The sequence below is a fragment of the Microcaecilia unicolor genome, chromosome 10 (assembly GCF_901765095.1).
Source record: "Microcaecilia unicolor chromosome 10, aMicUni1.1, whole genome shotgun sequence".
Classification (NCBI taxonomy): domain Eukaryota; kingdom Metazoa; phylum Chordata; class Amphibia; order Gymnophiona; family Siphonopidae; genus Microcaecilia; species Microcaecilia unicolor.
The window spans coordinates 36,209,430-36,235,298 of record NC_044040.1 but is presented as its reverse complement, the minus strand read 5'-3'; the positions used below and the strand labels follow the sequence as shown (position 1 = coordinate 36,235,298).

At 42.1% G+C, this 25,869-nt stretch overlaps 1 protein-coding gene across 3 annotated transcripts in view; it reads right to left on the bottom strand.

Moving 5' to 3' along the window:
* Nucleotides 1-1,976: 1,976 nt before the first annotated feature.
* Nucleotides 1,977-25,869, bottom strand: part of HBP1 (HMG-box transcription factor 1) — a 72,759-nt gene continuing 48,866 nt past the window's right edge. For all 3 annotated transcript variants that reach the window (XM_030216304.1, XM_030216305.1, XM_030216306.1), the window contains exons 9-11: nt 22,046-22,372; nt 4,874-5,015; nt 1,977-2,903 (exon numbers count right to left, since the gene is read on the bottom strand). In XM_030216304.1, the coding sequence (XP_030072164.1) occupies nt 2,886-2,903; nt 4,874-5,015; nt 22,046-22,372 (487 nt within the window). In that variant the 3' untranslated portion in view covers nt 1,977-2,885. The remainder of the gene's footprint in view (nt 2,904-4,873; nt 5,016-22,045; nt 22,373-25,869) is intronic.

Sequence of the window (25,869 nt, the reverse complement as noted above, 5' to 3'; positions counted from 1 at the left end):
TGGAGGACTTCAGCCCATTATCACTCAATTGTTCTGTTTGGAAAGAAAAGTTCAAAATGAATTCCTAGCTACCATCTTGCCACTCCTCTGTCACACTGCCTGACTAGCCTCTCTAGACCTGAAAGTTATACCCACATACCCAAACATCTTAAGCATTAGCAATTCTTACACTTCATATTCCTCAGTGAACGTTACCAGTATCAGGTGCTTCCCTTCAGCCTATCTTCAGCACGTAGTGTTTACAAAGTGCCTGGTTATTGCAATTTATCTCCATAGAAAAGGAAACTTAATTTCTTAGAAATGAACAAAGGACACCAAGGAGACTGACCTCAACTATAATCTTTATACAGACACTATTATATGAAGATTGAAAGGAAAGAAAGTTAGGGCCCTTCAAGACAAGCTCAGGTTCCAAGTCAAAAGATAGTAGAGGTAACGCAAACTTGACTTCCCTAGAAAAATGTCTTAACTCACTGTCTTATCCTTTCATCTCAATATACCACGGACACTCCCACAACCATCAACACCCCAGACCACACTCTCCCTGTCTCTAACAGCCTGAAATTCCTGGGCGTTACACTGGACCGCTATATTACACTAGAAAGCCAAGTAAAATCCACAACTAAGAAGATGTTCTACTCAATGTTGAAACTCAACTCAATGTTGAAACTCAAACGTGTGAAACACTACTTCCCAAGGGAAACATTTTGCAGCCTGGTACAATCGATGGTCCTGAGCCATGCTGACTACTGCAACGGAATCTACGCAGGTTGTTAAAAACAAATCCTAAAGAAACCTCAGACCGCACAAAACACAGCGGCAAGACTCATCTTCGGAAAAACACGATTTGAAAGCGCAAAACCTCTTCGCGAAAAACTACACTGGCTCCCTATCAAAGAGCGTATCACCTTCAAAATCTGTACCATGGTTCACAAAATTATACATGGCGAAGCACCTGACTACATGTCAGACCTGATCGACTTACCAGCCAGAAACTCAATCGAATCAACATGATCATACCTAAATCTACACTACCCAAGCAAAGGACTCAAATACAAATCAACTTACACATCTAGTTTTTCCTACATCAGCACACAACTGTGGAATGCACTACTAAAAGACATGAAAACCATATATGACCACCTACACTTCAGAAAGTCACTCAAAACCCACCTGTTTAAAAAGGCATACCCTACGGACCCAACGTAAATGCCTGATACCAGCTACACTACAGTTTGTTATAATCTCCACCGAACTCTTCCACTGAATGTTTCCTCTACTACTACTACTTATCATTTTTATAGTGCTACAAGGCATACTCTGTGGTCCTACCACATGAACATTACCCGATCACAACTTCACCTTGTATTTGTATACACCGGAGTCTCCAGCATTATGTAAGCCATATTGAACCTACAAAGAGGTGGGAAAATGCAGGGTATACATGTAATAAATAAATGTATTCCTTCTGGAAGGACAGTGAGGGAGTTTCCCTGTCTGCTTCCCCTGTTGCAAGCCAGAATTGGGCACTGCCATCCAGTGGTAGAAGGACATAACCCATTGGTCTGGACTGGTCTGATAGGATGCTATGCAAGTGTATATTCACTATGGATAACCTGAAAATCCACCTGGGCTGAGGGAGTTCCAGTGACATTTTTTTGGAAGCCCCACTATTATAGTCCACACAGCGCACTTTTTTTTTTTGGGGGGGGGGGGGATGTATGATGATAGACATTGTACATTTCTTAACACAACTGGTTAATAACATATTTACGTAAATAATTGGTAATAGCAGTATACTGACTACTGTAAAAAGCTCACTCTTATATTATATTATATTATGTCAAATAATGCCTACCCTTAGAAAAGATTCAGATTTGGAATAAGGTATTAAGGATGTTGAGGATGAAGAAACTATTAAATTCAATATCTTAATGCACAATAGACATATACGTTCCAAAGAAAAACTCCACAAATCACATTTTCAATTTTTATTTGAAATATACAAGAATATAATGTGCAAAAATCTGAGGGGTAACATCATGTAGTCATGAGTCATGAACTGAAATTAATTTACAGCTGTGATTCTTGAGCATAAACACCACTTGTTTAGTAAAACAAAAAGCCATAATTGTAGAAGTTCATAATGAAGCAGCTGTAATACTAGTGCATCTGTTCTAATTTTAATTGACAGTTGCAAGGAAAAAAGTAAAGTGCAAGTGTTGCACCCAGAGTAAGTGCAAAGTATGCCCCATCATAAAGCTGTCTCCTATGGCAAAATAAAATGTCACCTTTAGCGTATGTGGCAGAATAGATAACAACACTAAAGGTTAAAAGTAGGTGAGCCCCTTGTTCTCCATTATGCACCTGCCATATAATAATGTAGCCCCTTAGTGGCAGGCAGTTTCAGCATACCTGTAGCAGTGTTAACGTGTTCTACATTAACAGCGTGCTGGGGAAATCCCAATTTCCAGCATCAAAGTAAATTAGGTTTGTATAATATATATTAATAAGCTGTAAAGGTCAATGTATAAACAGCAGTAATGTATTTTAAAATTTAACTTCTATACATTTTTAAAAATTCATGTATACACTCCTCTTCCTAATTAGCACCACAGGATATCAGTTTTCAAGCCTACGTTACCTGATACATATATGTTTGGAAGGAACATAAGGCAATTTGGTTTAACATATTGATAGCTTTAACTTGATGCACTATTGTAGAAAGCAAACCTCACTCAGTTTGACAATGCTTCCATTTTATGGTCAAACAAGTTCCAGCTGTAGGGTGGTATCTTGAGAAACCATTTTTTCTTAAGTCTTCTTTCCATCAATGTTGACAGCAGTTTTAAAAGTATGAACTTAAGAAAAGATAAAGTTCTGGTTTAATGTTGTTGTGAGCCCTGTGAAAGCAAGCCCGGGTAGAAAAAATGGTAAGCATTTGCAAATCAAACATGAAAAATTTAAAATACTGTACATTATGATGAATCTGAAAATCACTATGCTACGTACAGCATATTTGCGTCACTTAAATTACAGAATCCTATCCACTACAAATAAAAAGTCATGTTTTTCATCATTGCACATAATAATGTAATCAGTGGTTGAAATACAAAAAATATTTTGTCCTTGAAAGAGAATAGAGCTGAGAATATAAAATCACTGAAAAACTATAGCTAGGAAGAGTTTCTGCCTCTATTAGAAGGGAGAGACCAATTAAGGCTTTCTTTTGTGTACTTTCCTTTTTGGCTATCCACTTTGAAGTTAGATATAGCTTTGCCTCTCCCCTTAATGCTCATTATAATCATAATCACACTGTGTTTACAGGCAGATAGCATTCATTAATACTGTACCCCATCTCTGTTAAAACAGACCTAGGCTCTCAATTTCTTTTAACTACTTTTCTTTAATGAGACAAACTACAGTACTGTCTGCAGATCATGAAAACATAAATCCACCACCTCACAAACTGTCTTACACAGCAGGAATCCTTGCTTTAACAGAAGTAAGGTTTTCTATTCTTGTTGCAATATACCCTTTTTGGGCAGGAGGGAAATGAGGTCCCATGGTGAATTTTCAAAGTTCCCCGCTTTTAAAGAATGATTTGCTATGTTTTTCTAGGTGCATTTTGCCCAAGCAGTAATCTACTGGGGAGGCTGCATCCATCTGTCTGTAAACACAGACACAAAGACACACACACACACATTAAACCCTTGTTATACAGCAAGCACTAGTAGTAAATTTGAGAGATTGGGATCATACTGCACATACCCTGGGCTTAGGAGTAAGGTTTACTGCTGTCATGACAAGTACAAAACTAACCCTTTTGGAGACTGTGATGGAGTGTACATCCCATCACTGGGTACTAGTTCCCTTGGGATAGAGAAGGTATCTCCAGCCACATATAGGAAGACCACTTGGGTTTAGTCCATTCCATCCTACTCCAAGTAAGCTCCTGGGATCCTGCTGGGGTGGTGGTAGTTCAAAGGTAGAGACTATGTGGGAGGTGGCAGGGACAGACTAACCCAGTCCTGAAAAGCAGGGCAGGGAGTGATTAGTGTCATGAGAAGAATCTGTGGAAGATAAAACGTTGACTTTAACAGTGATCTGCATGCTTATTTGCATATTTGGACTAACCAAGAGTTTGGAGATTTAAAGCCCTAGGAGAAGGGAAATTGGACACACTGGCTCTCAGGGCTTGGAGGGGGAGAACTGAAGTCCCAGAACTTATCTGGGGTGACCTGGAATAGTGTTTCCAGACACAGAATACTTTCACCCTGAGAAAGAACGGGACCTGTTAAGAGGACCAGAAAAGCAGTGTGTGATCTATTCAGATAGAGGTCTGGATTTCAGCTTGCATCTTGACAAGCTTTTCACCAGGTACTAGGCTCACAAATTAGGTTCATAAATCCAGGCAAACAAATGTCAGGCCTAAATTTATAAAGTGTGACGAGCAATTCTATAAACCAACTTAAGCCAGCCATTACAATGGAGTAACAGTGTGCACCTAAACATGGGCATTCCAATGCTGACTTAAGCTAGTATGCCACAACAGATTCTTGGCACCAATTTATAGACCTGCCACCATTAACTTTTAAGCTCGAAAATACATCCTAATTTAGAACTGAAAACTTATGCTCCTAAATTTGGCTGAAGACAAGGGCATACATTTAGGATCATAAATTTAGTTTGAATATCAGACTCACTATGTGGTTGCCAAATGGAGAGATTTATGAAGATAGAGAAAACCTGGAGCCATTTTGTCTTCAAGATGACAGAAATGGAGACAGTGAAATCATACTCTACCCCACCACTTCCACTGCCAAAAGAGATCACAGGGGCTATTTAAAATTCTTGTAGTTGTAAAACATACTGAATTTGTCCTTTTCCTTTTCCAACAGTCAGGATTTAAACGTTTTTGTTCTTCAGCTAGTGCCTTAGCTTCTAAAGTATACATCCTCCTCTCTTCATTCTTCATTTTCTTCCATCTGTCACCAAGTATCACACTGATGGCTCTGCAGAATAAATATTTACAGAGATGTTAAAGACTGGAAGTTTTCTTTCACCAGCCTTCTGATTTCTTGATGTGTATTTTCTAAATGACTATCATAATAGAAAAGTGAATGAAGAAACTGCTTTATGGGGCACTGGTACCAATAAAGTCCTTGCTTCTCTTATATATGAGAAACTGCAGGACTAAGCTAGCATTCTCTACAAAACTATTTCTGGCAAATTCAAGATGTCATAGTTATGCTTATAAATGTAAGCCTCAACCAAATTAAATCACGGGGTATACTACATTAATCACTGGGGGAAACAGTCACATAGCATCTTGCTCAACCCCCCCCCCCCCCCCCCCCCCCCCCCCCCCGTTATTACACTGTAGGCTTTTAAAGTAGATATAAATTTAGGTCTGCCAGTCATATCTGAGAAATGATGAAAATTCAATCCTGTGCTGTTCAACTGGGTCACTGTGATACTGAAACAAACAACTAAGTTGGCAATGCAGTAAGCTTGTGTTAGGTCTGTAGGCCAATACTTAGTACACTTCCTAGAACAAGCATAACACTAACATTTTGCTCCCCAATGCAGTAACCAAATAGTGCATATTTCTTGTGCTCAGCTTATTTGCTTACTAAGAGTACACAACACTCGGGTCTGTGGTAGCAGCAGCTATATACTGTGCACAGGTCTGACCACAAAAAAAACTGTATTGGTACCCTGAGTTGCATACGCAGACTGTACTTCTCAAGTGCCGGCAGGCCCAGCTTAACTACTGGACCAGGTGAGACACTAGCTCAGGGTGCTGGCAATAAAGTTACTACTACAAAAGCCCAATCTCTGATATAACCGCTAGTGCTTCCACCTGGTCCAAAGGTTAAGCTTTCTCTTCCCCACCTCCCCATGGGTCCGGCCTCTCTTCCTCAGTCTAGCGTTTCTCCCCGTCTCTCTGCACCACCACCCCCAGTCCACCATGACTCGTTCTCCTCTCTCCTTCCCCCATCTCCCGTAGTTCTGTAAATGTTACCTTGCTTGCCTCCTCTGATGCAATTTCTTGTGGGTGAGACACAGCAGAGGGAAGACCCAGGAGGCTGGCTGAAAGAAGCCTGCTGTTCATGTTGCTGGCAAACAAGGTAACGTTTACAGGACCACAGGGGAGGAGGGAGGGAGGAAAGGAACATGATGCCAAATCTCGGGGGAAGGAGGCAGCTGGAGAGAGAGACCAGAGTGGGGTTGCAGGGGGGGCACAGGATCAGCAGAGCCGACAGTGCATGCCTGAAGCCTGCTGTAGCCCTACATCTGCTTTTTTTTTTTTTGGCGCGGTTAGTCCTCTGTCCCCAGAACTTGAAGTTGACGTCAGCGGGGGCACAGGACCAGCACAGCCAACAGCGCATGCCTGAAGGCTGCTGCGGCCCTGCGTTTGCCTTTTTTTTTTGTGGCTGCTGCAGAGGCTGCATCATGGAGGGAGACGAGATGAAAAGTTGAAGCCAATAGGTTAGTCTCTGCTTCTCCTTCAAAACAAAGTAAGCAAATGGTAACCTATGAGCTGCTGCATCCACGCTGTCATTCTTTATTATTGGTAGCATTTTTTTTTATTTATCTCACTTACATTTTCAAACATGCTGCCTTGTGCCATTTTGAAACAGAGGAAGTAAAATAAAGGAATAACTTTTATTAGGTAGAGTAGTAATTTGTTAAGTGTAATCAGTGTGTCATTTGAAGGGTCTAATCATAGAGACACCCTAGTACTGTTATATTTGTGCAGACTATTTTTTTTGCTCAAGATAAAGGGCCTCTAAAACAGACATCATGTTATGAGAATCAGGTTTTCAACATTCAGAGTATCTATTTATTTACTTATTTATATCAAACATGAATTGGGTTGAAACCTGGGACCATTTAAAATCTTTTTTTTTCCCTAGGCCTACATCAAAAGAAAAAGGTGATATGAGGCAGAGTGGGCGGAGCCAAGGCAGGGTGAGCATGGTTGGGGCATGTACTCAAATCTCCCTCTCAAAAATCGGGACCCCCTTGGCAGCTCTGTTAAAAAGCAGGGGTCCCAGCACAGACCCCTGGGGAATCTCACTATCTATGCTTCTCCATTGGGAATACTGACCATTTAACCCTACTCTCTGTTTTCTATCTTTGAACCAGTTCTTAATCCACAATAGGACATTACTTCCTATCCTATGACTCTCTAATTTCCTCAGGAGTCTTTCAAAAGGTACTTACTCTCTTCCATTGTAGGGATGGCTTTTGGAATGCATTTGATCAGTTTTATTAGCTTCTACCAGTTTACCCATCAAAAGCAATGGGGATTTCTGGAGTTATTGTGCCCATAACCCTCTTTTCAATAATTATTTCTCGAAGTCCATATGTTGAAAAGCACAGAAAATGTACTTTTCTCCTCCAGTCCTTACAATATCCAGGAGCTAGTATTCTCCAGTCCCTTTTAAAGGTTACTCAGTTATGAATGTTTATGAAAGATATACAAATAAGGATGGTCAACTAAAAGTTTACTCAAAAGAAACACTCATCTCTAAAAATGAGGATAAAAATTTGCACTGTTCACAAATATATTTACATAAATATATTACAAGTTATTAATTAAACCCAGGTCATCTGTAAAAACCACAAGGCCAGGCTAAACTGCATGAACCTTGACCCCCTTTCTGTGTATAATTCCCCCTGAAGTAAACATCCCTACCTTGCATAGTAGTGCAAAGAGGATTCAGACTGCTTTTAATGTTTCAACGATACATATTTGTTTTTGGGGGGGGGGGGGGGTGCTAAGGGAACCCTGAGGAACCAGGGAGTAGTAGTCTCTTTCCCATCTACCCTCTCCCATACATATCTCAGACTCCCTCTCTCTTCCTCAACTTTACAATGGTCTAAGGCTCCTATCAGTCCCCTCCCAGCATACTTACTTTCTAAACCAATTTCATTCCTTATTCTAATAATAAATTATTTTCATAGCAGTACTGGATATATGCAGCAGCACTTTACAATTTTTTTTATTTTTTTGTTACATTTGTACCCAGCGCTTTCCCACTCATGGCAGGCTCAATGCGGCAGGCAATGGAGGGTTAAGTGACTTGCCCAGAGTCACAAGGAGCTGCCTGTGCCGCATCACAATCACAATGGTGATTCCAGATCAACCTACATGCGAATGGTCAGCGGTTAAACTTAATATCTTGCCAACTGGTGCAATGGCGCACCTAGAGTATTTGACACCCACAGCGGCTCATTTTTTCTTAACACCTCCCTTCAACCAACAAAAGATTTCCTCTCAGTCCTTCTCCCGCATTAAAATTAATACCTTGGCTGGCAGTGGGAGTGGCAGCGGGAGGGAGGTAGGGAAGGTGGCAGGATGTGGCTGTTATTGGCCTTCTCAAGCCTCTTATACCAGGTGCCTATAATGCACCCCCTTATTGCCTGCAGCCAGGGCAGATCATTCCCACCTGCCTGCCATTAGTATGCCACTGGAGTGATGCTGCTGCAAAAATTTCAAACTTGTGCTAATTCAACCTGTGTATTACCATAGGGCTCATTTTCAAAACACTTAGACTTACAAAGTTCTATGGGTTACTATGGAACTTCATAAGTCTAAGCGCTTTGAAAATATGCCGCTATGTGTCTCAAAGGTGGGTCTATTTTTGGGGGGCACTCAACAAACCATGAACAAATAAAATTCACAGACCTGGAATAATTATTATACTAACCTGCAAAAAAAGGAAAAAATCTCTTACAGACAATACCATGAAACAAGGTTTACCCACACAAAACGTGTGGCAAGAGATCAGATCTGTATTGTCATATGGCCTAAATTATCTTGCACCGTGCCTCATTTGTAGAAACTATATTACAAACTGACACAGCAGCACATGTATTTAAGTCATTCAAGAGTATTTTGATCCTAACTAGGCCCATTGACTTTATATTTGTAGGGGGCTTCTGTGACTGAGACACCTATTATCCAGTAGCCTGAGGAAATGCAGGGTTTTAAGGAGTTTAATCAAAAGGTCTGATGACTTCAGCAGAGGCCTCCTTTGAAGGTACAGGAGGATAAATAGAACATATCACTAGATAACTTGTTTTAAAAACTTTAAAACTGCCTCTGCTTCTAAATATCTCCCTTTTCCCCACCTTTAACAACTAAACATTTCCTCTATTTCATCTCTTTCTTCTTCACCATTATGTTGGTCAAATCATCTGTTATTCTTTGTACTCTCCTATTTTGTAACTTGTCTCAGGCTGATCCTTCCTTACCTGCTTCCTCTCTTCAAACTTATTTTGCCTATAGGGATCCTAAGACAGTTCCTCCTCTCTTTACACACTTCCCCGCTATTTCCTCTCGCTCGCTATATAGCCTCCAGCTGGAACTCTGTTCTTGCAGCTCCATTCCCCCAAGTTCCAACTACATCACCTGTGTCCTCTCAACATCCAACTCATTCCTGGTTTCATCAAGGACTTCGTCTCCTTCATCTACAAGTTCGAAGGGCTGAGCGTCTTTGGCAGAAGGACTATGCTATACTTTGTCTTCACTCATTTCAGTCTATAAGTAAATTCTACCATCAACAGCTTAACAAGACAAAAAATATTATCTATCCAAAATAATTTCAAATTCACATTGTCCCACTAGAAAATTGTTCCAGGTAGTGTCTAGGTTCTCATTCTGTCCCTTCTCTACTTTCCCTTCAACATGTCCTGCTGCTGGTGTTCTAGCCTCATACTTCTCCACCAAGGTTTCTTGCCTCAAAAACACTCTTCCTCTGCTGTCTTCCCCTTCTACAGATACTTCTACAGTTTCATCTATTTATAATCAATCCTCTAATCCTTTAGCATGTGCCACTTTTGACTTTTTTTTTCCCTCCCTAACTCAGTTCACTACTATGGTATAATTTATGCAGCTTACTACTAGATCTTTGAATCCACTGCCTTCTAGTTGGCTAAAATATTCCTGGCCTTGCATTTGGTTTCCCAAACTCTTTCTTTAGGGCCTGTTCATCAATGGAGGTTGACTGTCCGCTACTTAAAAAACCTCTGGACCCCTCTGTTCAAGAAAGCTATTATCCTGTTTCTAATTTATAAATCCTTTCCAAACTTACTGGACATGTTGTTTTCAATCAACTGATTTCCAGGATCAGTGATCTGTCTATTCTTCATCCACATAAAACAGGTTTCCATAATTCCCATAGTACAAAACTACCATAGCAACACTTTTGAGTGAACTTCATTGTATTTTAGATGCCTGTGATGTCACTCTTCTAGACTCATTTGATCTAACTTTGGCCTTTGATCTTGTCGACCATACTCTTCTCTTGTCTTGCTTCTCTAGGGCTTTCGGGTTAGGTTCTCTCATGGTTTATTTCATTTCTTACTTCTCACTCCTTCACAGCTGTCAAGAATCCCTCTACGTCTGCAGATTTTCTGTGGGGTTCCTCAAGGTTCTATACTTTCTCCACCGCTTTTCAATATTTTCCTTAGCCCACTCGCTACTTTAATCCAGAGTTTCAATATAAAATTCTTCATTTATGCAGGCAACATTCTTTTACTTTTTCCTACATTTCCTTCTCGCCCAGACCTTAGTGGTCTGCAATCCTGTCTCACTGCTGTTTCTGGCTGGCTTTCTGATAATTGCCTGGTATTGAATACCACAAAGACTGTCACTTGTTGGATCTTGGGTATTTTTTCTACTCCCTCACTAGTCCCAGTGCTTTTCAGTTCTCCGGTAGCCATTGTTGATTCATTTAAATACCGTAGTATTTTCTTTGCCTCAGCTCTCTCTTTTTTTCCCTCAAGTCTCTTCTGTTCTATAGTGTGTTTTTTTTTCTCTCTAAAGCATCTCCATTCTATTTCTAAATTTCTCGAGTTCTCTGACTTACACACCCTGATTCATGCTTTTGTGTTTTCTCATCTTGACTATGCAAATGTGGTTTATGCTGGGCTTCCCTCCTTACAACTTTGCTGACTACAGACACTGCAGAATGCTGCCACTCATCTTCTTTATAAAGCTCACAGGTCTATCACGTCCCTCTTGTCATCTCGTCACTGGCTTCCAATCAAATTTCGACCCTGGTTCAAAATCCTTTGTCTCACTCACAAAACTCTTCACTGCGGTTCCCCACCCTATCTTTCTTCCCTCGTTATTGCTTATAGACCCTCATGTGCTCTTCGATTGCTTGATTCCCATTGTCTGGTTCTACCATCGCCAAAACAGGTCCACTATGAATCTACTCATCACACTGCATTCTACTTAATGGCACCAAAACTTTGGAATAACCTCCTTACTGTTCTACGCTCTGAACTGTCTTTCTCACCCTTTAAAGTTCTTCTGAAAACCCACCTTTTTACTCTTGCGTTTGGTTTTTCACCCCCAGCACCTTAGTGCCGAGTATCGGCCATCCGTTGCTTGCTCAGTTGGGCCGTTGAGTTTAAGTACATAAGTACATAAGCATCGCCATGCTGGGACAGACCAAGGGTCCATCGAGCCCAGCACCCTGTCACCGACAGCGGCCAAAAGAACAAGTAATTTGTCCTGCCCAACCTACAAATACTGCATTATTCCCTCGTCCATTCAATAACATTCTATGGCTTTTTCCTCCAGGAAGCCGTCCAACCCTTTTTTGAAGTCTGCTAAGTTAACCGCCTTAACCACCTTTTCCGGCAGCGAATTCCAGAGTTTAACTACGCTTTGAGTGAAGAAAACTTTCCTCCAATTCATTTTAAATTTACCACACTGCAGCTTCAACACATGCCCCCTTGTCCTAGTATTTTTGGAAAGCGTAAACAGACACACCACATCGACCCGTTCCATTCTACTCATTATCTTATAGACCTCTATCATATCTACCCTCAGCCGCCTTTTCTCCAGGCTGAAGAGCCCCAGCCTCTTCAGCCTATCCTGATAGGGACGTCGTCCCATCCCCTGTATCATCTTTGTCGCCCTTCTCTGCACCTTTTCCAATGGCTTTTTTGAGGTGTGGCGACCAGAATTGAACACAATACTCAAGGTGCGGTCGCGCCATGGAGTGATACAATGGCAGAATAATATCCTCATTTTGGTTTTCAATCCCTTTCCTAATGATACCCAACATTCTATTTGCTTTCCTAGCCGCCGCAGCAGCACACTGAGCAGAAGTTTTCAACGTATCATCAACGATGACACCTAGATCCCTTTCTTGGTCCGTGACTCCCAACACTGAACCTTGCATGACGTAGTTATAGTTTGGGTTCCTCTTTCCCACATGCATCACTTTGCACTTGTTCACATTAAACATCATCTGCCATTTAGATGCCCAGTCTCCCAGTCTCGTAAGGTCCTCTCGTAGTTTTTCACAATCTTCCTGCGATTTGATTACTTTGAATAACTTTGTGTCATCGGCAAATTTGATTACCTCACTAGTTTACATGTTGGTTTGTATGTTCTTGTGTGAATGATTCTGTCTTATCAAATTATGGAGTTCCTTTCTGTTTTAATGTTATTTTATTTTAATGTGAACCGCTGCAATCATCTTGTAGAAGTGGCAGTATATTAAGAATATTAATAAATATAAACAGATCACAATAAAAAGAGCTAGAACATCTCTAGGAATTAACAGATAGTAAACACATGTTTTTAATCTTATAGCACTTTACTAAATAGAAAAGTTTTAACTAATTTGCAGAAGATTAGATAATCCAAAGTAAGTTGTATATCTACACCTTGAAGATTCCTCCTCTTCACACACGCGTGACTGTTTGGCCTTCCTCCGCTCTTGGAACTTTACCTACTGGAATACTCAGGCTACCCACTCCAGAGGACACACTTTAGACCTCTTTTCTTTTAAGTCGGCTAACCGCTACAATCTTTGCATAGCCAAAGCTCTGTGGACAGCCGTCCCTTGGTCTGACCACTTCAAGCTCACCTGCTCAATTCTGTGGCAGCTAAAAGGGCCACACCGACTGCATTCCCCAACATCGTACACAACGAGAGGGTATGTCGACCCTGCGGCATTCTGGCAGTCTATATATGAGTCGGACTGGTCCGGCCCGGTAGATCCTGGCAGCTTTTTGCACAATTGGGATAACCATTGTAGAACTACCCTAGATGCCACTGCGCCGCTCAAGGAGTGTTGCATAAAGAGGAAAGTAGCTGCCCCGTGGTTCAATGATCACCTCAGAATGCTCAAAGCAATTACCAGAAGGCATGAAAGAGCCTGGCGAAAGTACCAGGACACTCAGCATTTATCTATGTGGAAGCAGTCTCACAGAACGTACAACTATGCTGGCAAAAAAGAATTACTTCAAGAAAAAAATTGGCCCAGATTTCAAAGATGCCAAGAAACTCTTCTTCTTTGTAAACAAGCTAATGGATACTGCGGTACTTACCTCTGCGGGAGGTGGTACCCCACCTGCTGCCGATTTAGCAAAATTTTTCCAGGACAAACTCAAGAAGCTGCAGAGCGCCCTGCCGCAAAACAATTCCAACATTGGTGACTTTATTGCAGGCTTGGATTCGGGGCCTGATGAGCAACCAGCGGACCATTTACTCTCCAGATTTTCCACTCTCTCAGTTGATTCTGTCAAGAGGGAGCTTCGCCGATTTGTTTGGAAGTACTGCAGGCTGGATGTATGCACAACTATCTGCTTCCTTGATGACCTGACCCTGTACCTAAACCATATTTATTTTATTTTTGTTACATTTGTACCCCGTGCTTTCCCACTCATGGCAGGCTCAATGCGGTGGGCAATGGAGGGTTAAGTGACTTGCCCAGAGTCACAAGGAGCTGCCTGTGCTGGGAATCAAACTCAGTTCCTCAGTTCCCCAGGACCAAAGTCCACCACCCTAACCACTAGGCCACTCCTCCACTCCGGTGAAGGCAAGTTCCCAGCAAGCCATGGTAACATCTTGCTGACCCCGGTGCCTAAAGACGCTAAGAAACTAAGTAGCGATTTGTCCAACTACTGGCCAATTGCCTCCATTCCCCTTTTCGTCAAACTTATGGAGCGCCTGGTGAATAAACAACTCAATGATCACCTGGACAAATTTAATGTTCTGCATGCCTCACAATCGGGATTTCGACCGCTCCACAGTACTGAGACTGTGCTTGTCACTCTCCTATCTAACTTCAAGCGGGAGATAGTTGAGGGGACGAGCATTTTACTCTTGCAGTTCGACATGTCCAGCGCCTTTGATATGGTTCACCATGATATACTTCTGTGGCTCCTCGATTACTTCGGTGCAAGTGGAAATGTATTAGCCTGGCTTAGAGGTTTTCTTACATCCAGATCCTACCAAGTACAAGCCACCTCCACTCTGTCATCTCACTGGAAAGCTGACTGCAGAGTGCCGCAAGGCTCCCCGCTATCACCTACCCTGTTCAATGTGATGTTCATCCCCCTGGCAATGGCTCTCTCCTAAAGTCAAGGAACAATTTTAACTGAGAGGGCTCTGTAAATATATACCTTTCATCACCACACTTAAGCAAACATTTAAGTAGAAAACAAAGAAATAGATATGTGCCTGCAGAACTACTTTGCTGGTGCAGGAACCTTTCCTCTCTTTCTTTCTTTCTTTGGTATCCCTAGTCAGACCTGGAAAATCTTGTACACTAGCTAATAAAAGGTATCTGCTGATGAAAGAACACGTATAGGGATAGCAAAGTTGCTTAGCAGTAACAGGGGTTGTCCTTGAACAGCAGGATAAATCAAACACAAAAATAGGTGATGTCATCTGGTACCGAGACACAGCTTTCCGAGAGCGCAGATGTGGTTGGAACACTTTTGAGAACCTGTTGAGATTACCACATATTGCCGTTCCAATTCATATGTAGCTTAGAATCAGAACTCAAGGAGGTGGGCAAGATTATGCCTGAATTATCCTGCTGCAAAGACAGAAACTCAGTTATAGGTAAACAACTTTGCTTTCTCCACAGACAAGCAAGATGAATCAGGCATACAAGTGGGTCTTCCCCATTAAAAATTGTTTTAGATAACATAAAATTATTTTTTGAAAACACTGAGCTGCCTTGTAGAGAACTGCTTCAAATATGTGATCCATAGTGGTTAGCAGTACTAAGAGTAACCTAACCTCTTCTTTCCAAATACACACATATACACCTCTTTTTTTTTGAGAACTTGGGCAATTAATACAGTTTGACAAAAAGCAGTCTTTCCTGGATGCCTGGTCCAGGTAATACAACAGTGTCAGTGTGTAAAGGATCATGGTGCTGCCTTGTAGATGCTTTCCAGAGATGCTGATGTTAAATGTTTTATTATTTAGATTTACGTCACAACTTTTCAGTAGTAATAGCTCAAGGCATTATATTCAGATATACTAATTATTTTCCCTGTCCCTGGAGGGCTTACCATCTAAGGGGGGGGGGGGGGGGCGTTTTACTAAAGCTTAGCACACTAACAGAATTGGTGCATGCTAAATGTTGTGCACTGGGTCATGTGGCACTTGGCGCAAGCTAATCACCATTAGCACATGCTAAGCTTTAGTAAAAAGGGCCTTAAGTTTTTACCTGAGGCGATGGAGAGTTAAGTGACTTGTCCAAGATCACCGATGAGCCAACGTGGGATGATCAGCGGGGTTACCGCTGTAAATAGCAAGCACGCCAGGGACTTGCGTAGATAGCATGTAAATGTAGTCAATCTCATGTAAATGAGGCCATTTCCTATTTCTCCTAGATGATCAAAACATAGCGCCACAATGAACAGAGGTGTTGAACAGCGTCAGACAGAAAATGTCGCAAAATAACACCAGGTCCTGGCTGGCGTTATTGTCAAGCAGGTCGCATCAGAACAAAAAAGTTATATATGTGTAAATTACCTCCTTTCTCTCCTTCCCATGTAAGCCAGAAGTAGTTCCGGAAGAACAAGAAGACAGTTTATTGCCTGCTTCTTCTTCCAGGCGTGCTCTGAACAGTTTTTCGGTAGTTTTGAGTGCTTTTGTCTACTTTTCTTTAGAGATGTGTGATAGAGGTCTCTCAATAGTGCTTGCCTGCTATCGTGTGCATGCAGAAGTGCAGGTTGGAGTACAGGATAGAGACCCGGGGGGGGGGGGGGGAGAGAAAAACCCCAGGTGTTGAGGCCCCTGCCTCGGCAGCATGTATTCCGGCAGCGTGCATACCGCACACGGGTCTCGTTGGAGGGGATGCATAATATGGAAGTCGTTGACATGTACTGCCTGAATAGGGAGGTTATATTTGAGCTTTATGAGAAGATAAAATTTGATATTGAGTCCTGCACCAAACAATCACATGCTGTCCCTGGGATGGTTAAACTACTGTGCACACTGCAGTTCCCGGCTACAAGTTCTTTCCAGCACGTGGTTGGGAGCTTGCTGTGGTGTGGAGCAATCCACATTTTCAAAGCATCTAAAGGTGGTTTGGAATGCCATAACTAGACATTACAAGAACTATATCCACTTCCCGCAGTGCGAGGCAGAATTGCTGGAGTTAAAGGTGCAATTCGTCAGCATAGGCGGCTTTCCCAATGTGCTGGGTGCCATTGATTGCACTCATGTCCCATTGATCCTGCCATCAGAATCTGAAGCGGCCTACCACAACAGGAAGTTAGGCTACTCCATCCCGTACAGGTTGTGACTTCAGGATGAGGACCATGGAAGCTGCTGTGAGCTTCCCAGGGAGCTGCCATGAATCATATATTTTTTTCCAACTCTGGGATAGGCCGCAATTTTTCAAATGGCACATATGGTGATGGCTGGCTCTTGACTGTTTGAACCAATGTGTGAGGTCCACAAAAATGGGGATCTAGGGACACTGTTGAAGGGGATGGTGGGGATTCAAGTATAAATGTTTTGGGATCTTGCCAGGTACTTGTGACCTACTACTACTACTACTTAGCATTTCTATAGCGCTGCTAGGGTTACGCAGCGCTGTACAAGTTTAAACAAGGGGAAGGACAGTCCCTGCTCAGGAGAGCTTACAATCTAAAGGTTACGAACTATGTAGTCAGTGTAGGTATCATGAATGGGGAAGGTGGTTAGGCGCCAAAAGCAAGGGAGAAGAGATGGGTTTTGAGTAAGGACTTGAAAATGGGCAGGGATGACGTATGGGCTCGGGAAGTCTGTTCCAGGCATAAGGTGATGCGAGGCAGAAGGGGCGGAGTCTGGAGTTAGCGGTGGTGGAGAAGGGTACAGATAGGAGTGATTTGTCCTGAGAGCGGAGGTTACGGGTGGGAACATACAGGGAGAGGAGGGTAGAGAGGTAATGGGGGGCTGCAGATTGAATTGGCCACTGTTGGAAACAGGATGCTGGGCTTCATAGACCTTCGGTTTGTGCCAGTATGGCAATACTTATGTACTTATGCTATTTGAATACTGCTTTAATTTGCAGGTGACAAAAGGTTCCATTGTCTCATGAACTACTATCTTTTCCACATCATTTATCAATGCTAAATAATGGTCCCAGTATAGATCCTTAGGGACTTCCACTATTCACCTCTCTCTACTGGGAAAACAAAGTAGAATTAAATGTTTAGTTTCCTGTTCTTTACCAACTTACTAATCCATAACACAGCACTGCCTCCTGTCCATGACTTTTTAATTTCCTCAGGAGTCTATCAGGAGAAATTTTATCAAATGCTTTCTGAAAATCAAACCATACACTGTAATCCACCCATCCCCATCCACATGCTTAGTTACACCTTCAAAGAATTCTTAATAGATTAGTAACATGGCTTCTTTTTGCTGGCTCTTCTCCATTAAGTAGTGTCAATCTCTATGCACAGTAATGATACTCATAACAATAACCAATACTATTTTGTCTGGTCCTAATGGTAGTTTGTAGTTTCTTGGATCACACTTGAAAGCTCTTTTTAACACCTGGCATGACACCAGCTTCACTCTAGCCTTCAGGCACAGTGGCAGTTTATGAATTTAATGCGACTAGCTGTAACCCTCCAATATATACAATGTTCCCTGCAAGTCCCAACTTTGCCTGGTTAGGTATGCAGGTATGGAAGTGAATATCAACCACACCTGCATCACTTCGGGTGCTGTTGCAGACCTATATATTTAATGCCAGTGCCTGGACGTGGCCTGGCATAATATCCAGGTCTAAATTAGCCAGTGGTGGCAAGTTGGTTTTTTTTTAACATTCACAGCCACCAGCTAAATATTGACCGGAAAATTTATTATGGACATACACATGACAGTCTCACAAGCCTAGATTTCTTCCTTTGGAAAGTTCACAAAAAGCTTTAGATACACATATTGGGCTAGACTCTGTATATGGTGCCAAAATAAATGAGCGCAAAGCGCTATTCTATAAATGGTGCTCCAAGCTGAGTGCTGTTTATAGAGTGGAGGAGTGGCCTAGTGGTTAGGGTGGTGAACTCTGGTCCTAGGGAACTCAGTTCGATTGCCACTTCAGGCACAGGCAGCTCCTTGTGACTCTGGGCAAGTCACTTAACCCTCCATTGCCCCAGGTACAAATAAGTACCTGTATATGTATGTCGCATTGAGCCTGCCATGAGTGGGAAAGCGCGGGGTACAAATGTAACAAAAAAAAAATAGTGGTTGGGCAAAGGGATCCAAGCCCAACTGAAACCTGGTATAAATCCTTAAGCCTAAATTAGGCACAGGTCTGCCTTATTCAGTAACACTAAGCGCGAACTCCAGTGACCTACCCCAACCCTACCATGGCCATGTCCCCTTTTCAGATCCGTGTGTAATCTTTATAGTATAGTCGCTATAAAGATGTGTGCGTAAATTCAAATTATTGCCAATTAGCACCAATAAAGCAAAGATATTTACCTGTAGTTGAGTGTTCTCCAAGGACAGAGCACACTTATTCTCACATATGGGTGACGTCATCCGACGGAGCCCCAGTGCGGATCATTTGCTAGCACTAGAGAGTTCTAGCAATGTACCACCATGCACGCGCTGGTGCCTCCCCGCCCGACGCTTGAGCACGGGTCCCCCAAATCAGGTGAAAAGCATTAACAGTACAACCAAAAACAACTCCTAGGGGAAGTGAGAATAAAAAGCCTGCTGTCCACAGCGAACAACAGCTACAGGTAAGTATCTTTGCTTTCTCCGAGGACAAGCAGGCCACGTTATTCCCACATATGGGAAACCCTAGCTACCAGACTCACTGAAAACAAGAAAGCTAAGATAATGGAGTCTCGAAATGTTGAACAGAATAAAACAGGGCAGAGGAGAGTGGAGTTGGATTCTAGACACCAAACAAATTCTGCAGAACTGCCTGTCCAAACCAACTGTCACACTGGGTGTCCTGATTCAAAAAGTAGTGGGATGTGAATGTGTGGACTGAAGATCACATTGCAGCCTTGCAAATCTCCTCTATGGAGGCTGATCTCAGGTGGGCAACCAACGCAGCCATGGCTCTAACATTGTAAGCAATGACATGTCCCTCAAGAGTCAGCCCTACTTGGGCATAAGCAAAGGAGATGTAGTCTGCTATCTAATTTGAAAGTGTGCATTTGCCAATGGCCACCAACCTGCTGGGGTCAAAAGAAAAGAAAAGCTGGGTGGACTGTCTAAGGACTTAAGTCTGCTCCAGATAGAAGGCTAAGGCTCGCTTGCAGTCTATAGTACACTTTCACAAGGATGAGCATGATGTCTGAAAAAAAAATGTTGGAATAAAAATTGGCTAAGACTGAACTCCGACATGACCTTAGGAAGGAACTTGGGGTGCATGCAGAAGACTACTCTGTTGTGATAAAATTTAATATACGGTGGGTGAGCTACTAAGGCTTGGAGCTCACTGATTCTGCGAGCTGAAGTGACCGCCACCAGAAATACAACTTTCCAGGTCAAAAACTTCAGATGGCAAGTATCCAGAGGCTCAAAACGAGTTTTCATCAGCTGGATAAAGTCTATGTTGAGATCCATGAACCCTTATAAAGTTGGTTTTCAAACCAGACTCAGAGAGGTACAGGAGGTACTCAAGCAGTTTTTGTGTAGGCCTTGCCCTCACACCAGTTGGCAAACCTTCGCCATTTAAAGAGTAACACCTCTTAGTAGAGTTTTTCCTGGAAGCCCGCAAGATATGGGAGACACCCTCAGGCAATTCAAGGTATTCGAGTTCTATGTTCTTAACATCCAAGCCACAAGGGCCAGAAATTGGAGGTTGGGATGCAGAAGGGACCCCTCATTCTGTGTGATGAGGGTCTAATCATGGATCTTTCTGAAGACAACTCCAGAAGAAGAGGGAACCATATCTGTTGCAGCCAATGAAGAGCAATCATTATCATGGTGCCTCGGTCTTGTCTGAGTTTCAGCAAGGTCTTCTCTATCAGAGCTATAGGAGGGAGGATATGCATACAGAAGTCCTCCTCCCTAATGTAGGAGAAAGGCATCTAACGCTAGTCTGACACCATCTCAGCCTGGAGAAGAATTGAGGGACCTTGTTTTTGAGATGAGTGGCAAAAAGATCCATCAAGGGGGTGCCCCACTCTCGGAAAATCTTTCAGGCTAAATTTAAATTTTGGGTTTTTGCCAGGTTCTTGGGGCCTGGATTGGCCGCTGTCGGAGACAGAGTGCTGGGCTTGATGGACCTTTGGTCTTTTCCCAACGTGGCAGTGCTTATGTACTTATGTACTCTATGCCCATGTTGAGAGACCACTTGTGTGGTTGCAATATTCTCCTGAGTCTGTCCACAAGGCAATTGTTCTTGCCAGGAAGTTAAACAGCAGAGAGGCTCATCCCGTGAAGGAGAGCCCATTGCCACATATCTACCTATTCCTGACATAAGGGATAGGATCCTGTACCCCCTGCTTGTTGACATAAACCATCGCTACCTGGTTGTCTGTCTGAATTTGGATAATGTGGTTTGGAGTCAATCCACATGAGCTCCCCAACCTAGGTTGGGTGCATCTGTTGTCAACACCTTTTGATGAAGTGGAATTTGGAATGAAAGGCCCAGCGTCAAAGTGGACCAGATCGTCCACCCGAGAAGGGCATGAGCCAAAACCGGCGGGACGCACAAGACATCAGTAAGGTTCGCCATGGCTTAAGACCACTGGGAGGCTAAGGTCCACTGGGTCACTCTCAAATGGAGCCATGCCATAGCAGCGACACTATGGAGGCCATGTGGCCCATCTTTCTCAACATTTGCTGAGCTGAAACCTGCTGGCTGCTGTGGACCTGCAAGGCAAGCACTACCAAAGTATCTGCTCTTGCTAGAGGAAGGAAGGCCCGAGCCTGTGCTGTGTCTAGCAGGGCTCCTATGTACTCCAATTGTCGTACAGGATGGAGATGGGACTTGGAATAATTTATGACAAACCCCAGTAGCATCTGAATAGCCAACTGCATTGTCTCGATTGCCCCCTTGTGGGATGTGTTCTTGACCAGCCAATTGTTCAGGTAAGGAAACACATACACTCCCAGGTTGCATAGATATGATACAACTACCGCCAAATAGCAGAATGTGATACTGAAAGTGGCATTTCCCCACTCGAAATCTGAGATACCTCCTGTGACTGGGAAGTATCGAAAGTATCTTGAACAATTAAAAAAAAAGGGAAGGCACTCGTGTGAGAAGACTATGGAAATGCATCCTCTCAGCTTCGCAGCAGAAAAAAAAAGAGACTGGGAGACCTGCGCTCAAGCGTCATACAGGAAGGCATCAGCACATGTGCAGTGGGACACTGCTAGAACTTTCTCTAGTGCAGGGCGAATCAGCGTTCGCATGGGGGCTCCGTCAGATGACATCACCCACATGTGGGAATAGTGTGGCCTGCTTGTCCTTGGAGAATTGTTAGCACCCAATTATCAGCACTAATTGTCTCATTATGCAATTAAATTGCATGCACAAATTGAGAAAAAGTGCAAATTTGGGTGCCCAATTTTGAGTGTCATGTATTTAGAATTTGAGAGATTTTGTACATATTGTTCAAAAAAATGATCTAACTCAAGATTTCCCAGTGTTTTGTTACCTACCTAATACTGAAAAAGAAATTATATCCACTACACAGTTTAACTTTACTATATTCTAAAAAAAACGAGCAAATGAAACATTCCATACTCATTTTCTGACATGCACTTACATTAGGAAGTTAAATTTGTTACCTGTTATCCTTTCCTGGGTACATCTGAGTGTACTCAACTCTGTATTTTTTGGCAAAAAGCATGAATGCATTCATTGGTCTTTTGCACTTGCTGGGAGATGTGGCACTTACAGTGTTGGAAGTCCCTGAGCTGTGACTTTTTACAGCTTTACTACACAAAGTATTAGAAGGAAGTTGTGATGAGCTCACAGATACACAGTCTTTATTGTATTCTGTTTTCTCCAGCTCAGGACTGCTTGCTCCTCCACCTGATAAGGAGGCACGCCGCTGACGAGCCATACTACTTAAAACATATACTGCAGAAGAATCCATTGGTGTAAAATCATAGCTAGAATGACAAAAAGCAGTCAAATTCATGAATTAGAATTTCAAGAAAATTATCCATAATAAAATTCTAACATGCCTCCTTGAATTCTACATTAGAATTTGGTGACGTACTCATAAATAAAAATAACGTACACATACATACTGCTATCCAGGAATTTTAAAATTCCTCCAAGTATGAAATGCATTCACTGTGACTGTCACCTTCTGTCCTTCTCTAATCATATTTATATAGTGGGAGCATGAATGTATTTCTTTCTTGGCGAGTATAAACCCCAGCCTGGTGCAGACCTCGAACTCTTTCTCCTCTCATTCCTTCCTTCTCTCACCCCAAGAGAAAGCAGTCTTCTTTTTCCTGCTCTAGTTCCATATCCTAATCCTTTTCGTCTTTCTCCTTTTCTCTCCCACCTTCAGTTCTCATTTCCCACCGCCCTATCACATTCTCTCTTTTGTCATCTGTGCTCCTGCATTACAGTCCTCTCACTTTCTCATCTACTTCTCTTCATCCTCCCCCAAACCTCTCATTTTCCTTCCAAATCCCAGCACCACCACCTCCCTCCACAAAGACCTCAATCAGGACCAAAAGATATCTCCTCCTCCCAGGATTCCAAAAACATTTTTGCCATCTCTGGCTCAGTTAGGGCCAAAGAAGTTTCTGCAAATGGGCCTATGAGCTGAAAAAATGTACCCGCCCCTGGGAAGTAAGGGAGCACACTTACAAAATCTTTCTAATCTTTTTCTAATGAATGAATAGGTGATGCACATTTTTTTAAAGATTATATAGCTATATCTATATATCTTTCTCTCTCTCTCTATAGAAAATATATAAGCACATACTGTCACCAGATAAGCTATTCATTTCTCTGCACTATGAACACTTCTAAAATTTTAAAAGTACAGTATACACAGTCTTATGCCATCTAGTGCTGTTAATGTATAATTTCACTTTATCAACTCCCTTGAGTACAAACCGTTTAACAAATGACAAACCCACCTTCACTACAAAATATTTACACTAGATAATTTATTTGAAAAAACAGGGAAGCTCCTCTATCCATGGTAACTATTTACCTCCACCTCTGCCTGACACTCACAGCCCATATGAATCAATGCTATCACTATTAATATAAAATTTCTATTCTAAGAGTTTGTATTTAAGAAAACTCCAGCACAGAAAGAGGAGCTGCTTACCTGTAATGGAGGTTCTCCAGACAGCAGGGGAAAGCAAACACACTGATAGAGAGCGACATCATCCTCATGGCTCCCAGAGCTTAGGGAAGCCTTTGCCCCCTGAGAATGCATGGACAGTTTTGTTCTAACTCAAGCCCATATCCACTGTTCTCCTCACACTGTCTTACCTGTCACGACATGTGGAGGGGAAGGCGGGTGAGGGAGTGCGTCTGTATTCCAGAAATGATAAGTAGTAGTAGTATTCCCCCGCCGTCTACAGAGAACTCCATTACAGTTAAGCAACTCTGCTTTCTTCATCAACAGGGCAGGGGAATGAAGCCACACTGATGGGCAACTGTGTAACTGAGGACTGCACACATATGGTTCAAGGAGGTGACTCGGAAGAGGTTACGGGTAATTGGTGCTGGGCACGACTTAGAACTTATTTCTCTGTGCTGTGAAATTTGAACAGAGCAATTCGGATTCGCTTCTTCCCTGCACACTCTCTAGGGCTTTAAAATTGTTGCAGTTTCACTGACTGAACTCACAGCTGTTTCCTGTCATTCCTGCTTCCATAGCGAGAGAGGCTGCTGTCAGCAGGAGATGGCCATAGTAACCAGCCCACCTCTGAGGCATCGCGTCGAAGGGCGTGCCTAAGGGGCACGTCCCTTAGTGATTCCCTTTGTGCAGTGCTTTGTCGGCATTTGGAGGCCTCTCATTGTTATTTCTCTTTATTCTCACCCTTTATTATTCTAGCTGAATAATAAAATCACAACTGCCTCTTTTATTTTGTTTTCATAATGCTCATCACATATTTGCTTTCGCACAGATATTGAGTTCTTGTTTAAAAGTATTCTTTAAAGAATGCTAAGAGTCCTTCTATATTGTTTAATTTCTTTTCTCATTAATTCTCACTTTTCAAAGGAACGTCCTCTCATGTTAAAGGTAATCAATCAGATATATTAGAAACGAAATTTACAGACCCAACCACTTTTTTCATCTCAGATTTTCATTGGACTCCAATACCTTGGTTAGATCACAGTAGCCTCTTTTTTAAATTACACTGGAAAGAAATTGTCATTTCAAATCCTAAAATTTGTTACATTCTTTTAAAACTAGAGGTAAAATTGATCTTTTAAAATTCTGGTCCAGTGAGTCATTCAGTGCTTTACTTACCTCAAACCCTTCCCTGAATTTCAATCAGCAATGGAATGACACTTGTAAAGTAGTCCTTGATGTTACTGCACCTGTTGACTGTCAAATCTCATCCGAAAAGATTATTTCCTTGGTTCAATGAGGATCTTTTACAAATGAAACGTAAATGCAGGAGACAGGAGAGAATTTGGGCTAAGGACAAATCCACTGAACAATGGATCGCTTGGAAAAAAACGATTGAAAATCTACAAAGGTATGATCTCCAAAGTGAAAACCTCCTACTATTCCATATTCATTGGTGATACAGTAATCAACCTGAGGAAACTTTACTCATTAGTTAATAGCTTATTGGACATTCAACTAATAACCAATTCAACCAATCCCACACCTACAGCCGACCATTTGGCTACTTATTTTAAACAGAAAATAGCTAAAAGCAGACTAGAACTTTACAATACCTCTTCATCTATAGACTATATCCTCTATTTACATGATCCTTTACTGCCTCATTCTCAAGGAGATAGAATGTGGTCTGTTTTTCATCCAATCACTACTGATCAGGTCAATCATCCATTATGCAAATACACAAATTCACATTGTCTGCTTGATATATGCCCTACTTATCTCCTCAAGTCAGCTCCTGATTTGTTCTTACATCATTTGCACTTGAATCATACTTTAATGTCATCTCAAGGTTTCTTTCACTCTGACAATGACAATATTATTTTGATTCCCATACCTAAAAATACCCAAACTAGTCTAAGTTTAGTTTCCAACTAAAGACAGTAGCTTCAATTCGTCTTCTTGTTAAAGTAATGGAAGGACTTGTCATGCGCCACCTTATGGAGTACCTTCAGCTTCATGCCATTTTGCATAGTTCACAATCTGGTTTTAGGCCCTCTTACAGTACAGAAACTGTGCTTACCACCCTCTTAGCTAACTTTGAGAATAGAAGAGAATTAAGTTTTGGCAACAAAACTTTGATACTTCAATTAGATCTATCCAGTGCCTTTGATACTGTTGATCATAATATTCTTATAAATATTCTTAACTATTGTGGAATCTGTAGAGTTGTCCTGAAATGGTTTTCTGGTTTCTTAAGATCTTGGTCGTATCAAGTCAAACAATCAGGTGTACTTTCTTCCACTTGGTCTCCTGGCTGTGGGGTCCCTCAGG